General features: G+C 40.4%; 1 protein-coding gene across 1 annotated transcript; it reads right to left on the bottom strand.

Annotated features, from left to right (window-relative positions):
- Positions 1-492: 492 nt before the first annotated feature.
- Positions 493-1,434, bottom strand: LOC105536805 (olfactory receptor 11G2-like). Its single transcript, XM_011976288.1, has one exon. The coding sequence runs from the start codon at positions 1,432-1,434 to the stop codon at positions 493-495; it is 942 nt and encodes a 313-aa protein (XP_011831678.1).
- Positions 1,435-8,060: the final 6,626 nt, after the last annotated feature.

Genomic DNA, 8,060 nt, shown 5'->3' with positions numbered 1-8,060 from the left:
AGGATAAACTATGTGTGACAAATTGTGCTGTCAAGTCCTCTTGAGGACTAGTTATTGTTTATTTTGAGAACATACACGTATTGGGTTGTATTTACTTTGCTATATAAAAAGGAGAGATGTCTTTCTGTCCTTGCAGTCTCTCAGTGGATTGTTTGTGATATGTATCACATTCTGGTTTAACACTTACTCAATAACAAAACTACTTTCTTTCTCTGACAGCTTTGTGGAGAAGTTTTCTGGGTTGGTAAGAGATTTGTTTTTAGTTATATTTCCCCAACAAACTCAACCCAATTTTTTTTCAATTTACAGGCCTATCATTTGTGAAATTAAAGAGATAGAATACATATTTGACATTTCTTATAGCCCTATGAGTTCTAGAAAATAAAACACTACAGTATATGAAGTTCAAAAACAATATAAACAATTTTCTGAGTGATATGTTTTTTTAAATAAAGAAGATTCTGTCTCTCAAAATCTTGTAAACTAAGACTCTTAATTTTGTGTTCTCAGTATTTTCCTCATTGCATGTTTCATTTCCTTGTTCCTCAGGCTGTATATGACAGGATTAATAAGGGGAGTAACCACAGAATAGAACAGAGTTACAATCTTCTGCATTCCAGCTTCATGCCCAGATGTTGGGCTCACATACATGACCATCACTGAGCCATAGAACAGTGAAACCACAGCCAGGTGGGAGCCACAGGTAGAGAAAGCCTTTCTTCTTCCAGATGCTGAAGGAACCCTCAACACAGCTCTCAGAACCAGAGCATAGGACCCCATGATGAAGAGAAAGGGAATAAATAGAAGTAGAGAACTTAAGGTGGAGCTAGTCAACTCTAGTAGAGGGGCTCTGGTACAGGTGAGGGCTAACAGAGGACCTGGGTCACATAGGAAGTGGTCAATAATCCTAGATCCACAGAAGGTCATTTGAGAAGTGACACTGATAGGAATCAGGAACCACAAGAAACCAAGTACCCAGCAGCTTCCCACAAGAATGTTGCAGAGATGTTTGGTCATAATAGTCAAATAGCGTAGAGGCCAGCAGATGGCAAGGTATCGGTCAAATGCCATAGCTCCCAGGAAAAAGCATTCTGTAGAGCCCAAGGAGAAAAAAAAGTAGAACTGGAGGAAGCACCCAGAGAAGGAGATGATCTTGGTGTCAGAGAGAAAGTTGGCCAGCATGCTGGGGACTGTAGAGGTGACATAACAGATCTCTAGGAAAGAGAAGTTGGCGAGCAAGATGTACATAGGGGTGTGGAGTCTCTGATTCCAGTGCACAGCACAGATGATGGAACCATTGCCCGTGAGGGTCAGGAGGTATACAACAGTGAAGAGTACAAAGAGGAGGATCTGCCCCTGCCTGGGGCAAGGGAAGCCCAAGAGGAGGAAGCCAGTGAAGGTGCTGGAGTTGCTGGGGGTGTTGAAGATTTTCATGTGCCTGTGACCTGTAAAATCACTAGCAGTTACTGGATGACAGTGAAAGGATAGATGGGAACTCAGATTTATATTTAAGCTATCTCTGGGAATGCAATAAGCACATCTATCAATAGTGACTCTCTCTCTCTCTACACACACACACACACACACACACACATATACACATTTGATTCAGCGTCTTGCTCTGTTGCCCAGGCTAGAATGCAGTGGCACAATCATGGCTCACTGCAGCATTGACCTCCCTAGCTCAAGCAATCCTGCCTCAGCCTCCTGGGTAGCTGGGACCACCATGTGGTATGTGCCACCATACCAAGAAAATTTCAAAAGTATTTGTAGAGAAGGAGTCTTCCCATTGCTCAGGCTGGTCTTGTCAATTAATCCTCGTGCCTTGGCCTCCCAAAATGCTGAAATTACCATCCTGAGCCACCTGTGCCTGGCCAGTAGTGACTATTTTTGTCTAATCCTGAGATATTGTCCACTTGGACAATAGTTGTTGGTCTATAAAATATACAAGTCAGTATCATGAATAAACACAGAAGTTTCCTTATTGTGAAATGTATGGAAACATGCATAATACATAAATATACATCTTAATAAAAGATCATAATGGAAACATCATTGTAACTACCACTGAGGTCAAGAAATAAAATATTGTGTCCTAGAATCTCCTCACATGCCCCATCCCCATCACTCTCTGCCCTTCCCTCCTTCTAATCATAACACTCTTTCTTTATGATCATCACTTCCTTGTTTTTCTTTACAATTTAGTAACTAAGCACGCACCTCTAAATAATAGTATAGTATTATGTTTTGCTTGCTTTTGTTCTTTGCATAAATGAAATCATACTATTATATGTTTGGATGGTTTCTTTGTTCAACAGTTAAGTTTGTGAAAGTCATGTTGTTGCATATATCTGTATTCTGACAATTTTTTACTGCTCTATACTGTTACATTGCAAGAATGAACCATTACTTTTTTTTTTTTCTTTTCTTTTTTTTTTTTGAGGCCGAGTCTCGCTCTGTCACCCAGGCTGGAGTGCAGTGGCCGGATCTCAGCTCACTGCAAGCTCCGCCTCCCGGGTTCCCGCCATTCTCCTGCCTCAGCCTCCCGAGTAGCCGGGACTACAGGCGCCCGCCACCTCGCCCGGCTAGTTTTTTGTATTTTTTTTTTTTTTTAGTAGAGACGGGGTTTCATTGTGTTAGCCAGGATGGTCTCGATCTCCTGACCTCATGATCCTCCCGTCTCGGCCTCCCAAAGTGCTGGGATTATAGGCTTGAGCCACCGCACCCGGCCTTTTTAAAAAGATTGAGATAGGGTCGCTCTCTGTCACTCAGGCTGGAGTGCAGTGCACCATCTTGGCTCACTGCAGCCTCTGCCACCCGGGCTCAAGAAATCTTCCCGCCTCAGCCTCCTAAGTAGCTAGGACCACAGGATCGTGCCACTATGCCCCGCTAATTTTATTGATTTTTTTTTTTTTTGTATTGTTTGTTTTTTGGTGGAGACAGGGTTTTGCCATGTTGCCCAGGCTGATCTGGAACTCCTGAGCTCAAGTGATACTGCCTGCCTCGGGCTCCCACAGTGTTGGGATTACAGTCCTGAGCCACTGCGCCTGACCGGAACCATCACTTACTTAAACATTCTACAACAGATAAATATTTTGGTTTACTTCCAGTTTGGGGCTGTTAGGGGGTAATGTTACTATTAAAGTGGAAAAATTAAAAGAAATTAAATTTACAGTGTAAGGTTAAGCTAGAATGGGCATGAAGTAGCCCCCCTCCCCTGAAGTAAGAGTTAAGAAAGAATATTAACTGCTCTTCTGTAAGGTCTGTGAAGCATTAACCGTATCTCTCCCCCACGTATTTTCTAAGTTCTGTAAGCTCCTGTTTTTCTTGCTGTGCAGCTGCAGGGTCACAAGATAGATAAGCATGAGTTGCAAGACATGTTTTCCCAAGATATAAGCTGAGTCCTAAGAATGTCACCTGATAATTAATTGCTTTGTTCTTGCTTTTGTAAGCCAGCTTCCTGTATCATGTAATTCCCGCCTCAAGGTGCAAAAAAGGCATTTGTTTTCTTTTTCTTTTTTTTTTTTTTTTGAGACGGAGTCTTGCTCTGTCGCCCAGGCTGGAGTGCAGAGGCGCGATCTCGGCTCACTGCAAGCTCCGCCTCCCGGGTTCACACCATTCTCCTGCCTCAGCCTCCCGAGTAGCTGGGACTACAGGCGCCCGCCACCGCGCCTGGCTAATTTTTTGTATTTTCAGTAGAGACGGGGTTTCACCGTGTTAGCCAGGATGGTCTACATTTCCAGACCTCGTGATCCACCCGCCTCGGCCTCCCAAAGTGCTGGGATTACAGGCTTGAGCCACCGCACCCGGCCCAAGGCGTTCGTTTTCTTTCTTTGCTGCTCACTTTCAGAATGCATGTCCGCTGAGCCTATGTACACCTAAAATATACCCCCTTGAACTGCAGTTGGTCTCTCCAGTCTCTGATTTCCCACTACACTATGACCATATCGTTTATCTCTCCTGGTTCACATGTACATGCATTTCTATTAGCTGGATCATAGGAGGTGTGTATCTTCAACTGTAGAAAATTAAGCTAAAGTTTTCTATAATTATTGGACTATTTTTCACTACCATTGGCAGTATATTAGAGTTCTCATTGTCAATATCCTTCTCTAACATTAAAGTCTGTATTTACTAGAGTCTTCAGAGTGATATATAGATTACATTTTAACAATTTCTTATTTTTTTTCTTTTGGTAATATTTCCGTGGATAGTTCTCTTCTTGGTAGTACTTTTATTTAAAGTAGGTGGTTATATCAAAATCATTTTGCTTTCAAGATAAAATATTGCAGAAGTGATAAAGAAAACTGTCCTCAAGCGTGGCTGAGGAGAACATTTCAAGGCATGATGTAATTTATAGCCTCTCTGGGAAGTTCATTGACTGTTGAGATGAGTTCTGTTATCAATCTTACTATTTAAACCAGGCATTCTTTACTGTACCTTTTACTTTTCCTATATGCCCCTACCCAGGGAGAATTCTTTGAACTGACTCACTCAACAGCATCTTCCTGAGCATCAAGTTTCAAATAGAATTTTGTCATGGGCTTGAAATCAATTTGAGAAGTTACTTTACCAGAGATGATTAGGCATTAGCACAGTGCTTTGTACTTAGAAAGCTTTCAATAAATATCCATAAAATGAATGAATACATAAATACACTTTCTTATTTCCCAGAAAGGGATCACATCCACACAATACTTTTGGGCAAGGATGACTCAGATCGTGTGTCTGTGGAACAAAAGACCCTTGGAACTATTTGAAATCACTTTTCCCCTTTGAGATAGTGAACTAACTCATTGATTCATGCTATTTGGTAACGCAGTTTACCAATTTTAGGAGTAAAATGTTCAAATTAATAGTAGGTAGCTGCTTCTCACTTCTGTTAAAATAGTTCCCCATCCATCAAGGGAGATAGAGCTGAGGAATAGAATCAGGTTTAATTTTGTCTTGTTGAAACAGGTCTTTGATTGTCTGGTTGGGAATATGAGTCTGCAAAGTCCATTGGTTCCTATTCTAGTTATATAAACAGTAGAACCTGATATTAGTGATCCAATGTTAAGATAGGTTTAACAGGAAACTTGAAAATAAGAAAAAAACTTTACATATTTTTGCTTCCTTTTCCAATCACTGTTTGGGAACACCTCAAGGCAGAATGACTTTGGGTGGTTATACTTTTGCATAATCACTTTATGTTCTTTTGAGTTAACAGTCTTAACCAGACTGTATTGTTACTCACCTTTTATTACTTATCTCTTCTGTGCAGAAGAAACTATGATGTTTACCTGCCACAAATCCCAGCTGGATTGAAAAAGAAAGAAAAGAAAGTAAAAAAACAAAACAAAAGAGAAAGAAAAAATCTAGCTGATTCACCCTGCATTGACTGTAGAGGGCACTGTGAACACGGGCACAACATTGTGTTTTTGTACCCAGGCTGCTTGGACCAAGTTAATTAACAACAAAAACTACTTAAAAAATCTGTTTACTCATTAAATTAGTCAACCCCAGAAAGCGGGGTGAAGATAGACTATGATTGAATGAGCCAAGCTGTGTCACATGCAGCGTGATACGAAGGCATTTCCCTGATACTTTAGTGTTCCCCCAAAGTTCAATACGGTAGAAGTCTGGACATCTAACTTGGCTGACCCCTCCTCCTCAGCCAGCCCAGAGACGTCTCATGACAACACACTTGCCTCCTCTTGTTTGTTTGCGCAGGTTCAGTGAGGGGGCTGCCATATCTGTAATGTTGGGCAATCTGTTTCTAGAAAGTTCTTTAAAAAGTAAGGATAAGATAATTTTCCAGATTGGGACAAGTGGTAGGCAGCTGTACAAGATAGAAAAAGTCCTGGATTTAGAGTCAAGAGTTTTCTTTACTAGTCGTAGGAAGTTAATACTTTCTTAGTTTCCTTAACTATAAAATGGTCATAATTATGCCTTCTTTAAGGGCTGTTGCAAAGTTTACTGTATGAAATGGAGTACCTTGACCAGTGTCTGATTAGTAAGAGCTTAAGAAATATTGGTTGTATGTGTGTGGTTGTGGTGAATTCAAAGACAGGTATGGGTAGAGGCTATTAGATTCTGCAACTATACTATGACTTTTCTATTCTTGTAACAATAGAAATTGATTTCTCAGTTCTCAAGGCTGGAAAGTCTACCATGTTTTTACCTGTATCAGCAACGAAAGTCCCAAACGAAGATTCTCAGATATTTCTTTTATATTTTCTTAGAGTAAAGTGGTAGTCTTTCTGGTAATAATTAGAGAGGAGAAAAAGGGTGGAAATTCTGATAAGGATTCTTGACTTTGTTTGCTGAAGGATGGAGGGGTGTAAATAGATCCTCTCAGAAGTAAGTTAGCCTGTATATTCTGATCTTTGAGGACACATTTTCTGCTTTTAAAAGGAGAACAGTGTCAAGAGACAGTTCTGTGCTTGTTATTTACATCCCTTGGGGCATTCCTTAATTTCGGTTTATTTTTTCTAAGAAAATTGAAATAGTGCCTTTGTCGTTCTTCAAACCTCTCACAGGTGGAACACAATATTAATAAATCAGTTGACTGATTAACCAATCAACCAATAACATATCTCTAACTCCCTAACTGTGTCTACCATGTGGCCAATGAAAAAATCTTACAAGCTCGAAGTTAGAAAAACAGCTCCAGACATCTATAACTTATTTGGTATTACAGCAAATCTCCAAGATATTCAAGCTGGTTTGACACTCATAGCTATGTTTTTGTTGGACGTAATCTCACAGAATACACCCTCAGTCAAGTTCTCTCTGAGACAGTAATAAAATAAGACAAAACAAGACCACTTCATTATCTTGTCTAATAGACAAAAACAAGATTATTGCTATCTGTAAAATATCAAACATTCTAAAATAAGTGACTGCTATCTTTCAGAAAAAAGCCAATTACAGCTTTATTCTCTTTCTTCTCTGCTTTCTGTAAAGATTAGATTTGTTAAAATACCTAGTCATACAAATATCTAATGCATGTGGGGCTTAAAGCAGATGACGGGTTGATAGGTGCAGCAAACCACCATGGCACATGTATACCTATGTAACAAACCTGCACGTTCTGCACATGTATCCCAGAACTTAAAGTAAAAAACAAAACACAACAAACAAAAAACCCTACACATAGAACTGCCCTTGCTTTCTGACAGCATCCAACTGGAGCAAACTACCACTTCCTTAGACCCTCCCCGAAATCACCTAACCATAGCACAAATCCTGTAATAGGTTCTTTCTAACATCTTCATACTGAGACATTCCAGGATTCCCCTTTGAAATATGTTATCCCTTCCTATGCTGAGTGATAAACACAACTTGTTCATCAGGTATTCCTGAGATCTTTGACTAAATGGCACTGACAAACCTAACATAGAATAAGGTGGCCATGAAGCAGAAAGTTTCTCCATGGGACTTCATTTAGATCTCTCTAAGAAGACAGCTACATCTAGGGACACTTTCCAAGTCAAAGTATGTTCCTAGCTATAGTCAGTTAAACCAGAGCCCTCTTTGACCAGATGTAACTGGAGCAGGGTGCTGAGGTTTCCTATCCTTATCAGAGGGGCAGATCATTTAACACAACTGATGTCTTATCTCTTCATTCTCCCGACCGTGTCATAAGTTTTCAGCTCACTTCCCTGTTTCCATTTGTGTTTCAAAATATTTCAAAGTCCTCAGCCTGGTAAATATGGCAGTCTGCAGTGAAGCCTCCTTAATTTTTCTGTCCCACTTCCCAGATTTCTTGCAGGTGTCTCTACATCTTGATAAAACCAAACCACCCAAGCACACAGTGGCAGCTCCAACAACGTGTGTAGAAGTAATTTTACCCTCAGAAAATGTCAAAGTGTATTTAGTCCATTTGGGCTTCTATAAGAAAATACCATATAAACTGGTCAGCTTGTGACAATAGAAATTGATTTCTCAGTTCTCGAGGCTGGAAAGTCTAAGATCAAGGTGCCAGCAAATTCACTCTGGGGAGGGCCTACTTCCTGGTTCATAAATGGTGCCATCTTGCTGTGTCCTTCCACATGTGGTGGAAGGGCAACGAGTTC

This window comes from Mandrillus leucophaeus, unplaced genomic scaffold (genome assembly GCF_000951045.1).
Source record: "Mandrillus leucophaeus isolate KB7577 unplaced genomic scaffold, Mleu.le_1.0 Scaffold163, whole genome shotgun sequence".
NCBI classification, from domain to species: domain Eukaryota; kingdom Metazoa; phylum Chordata; class Mammalia; order Primates; family Cercopithecidae; genus Mandrillus; species Mandrillus leucophaeus.
Note: the sequence above shows the minus strand (reverse complement) of the source record. Positions and strands in the feature narration are given on the sequence as shown.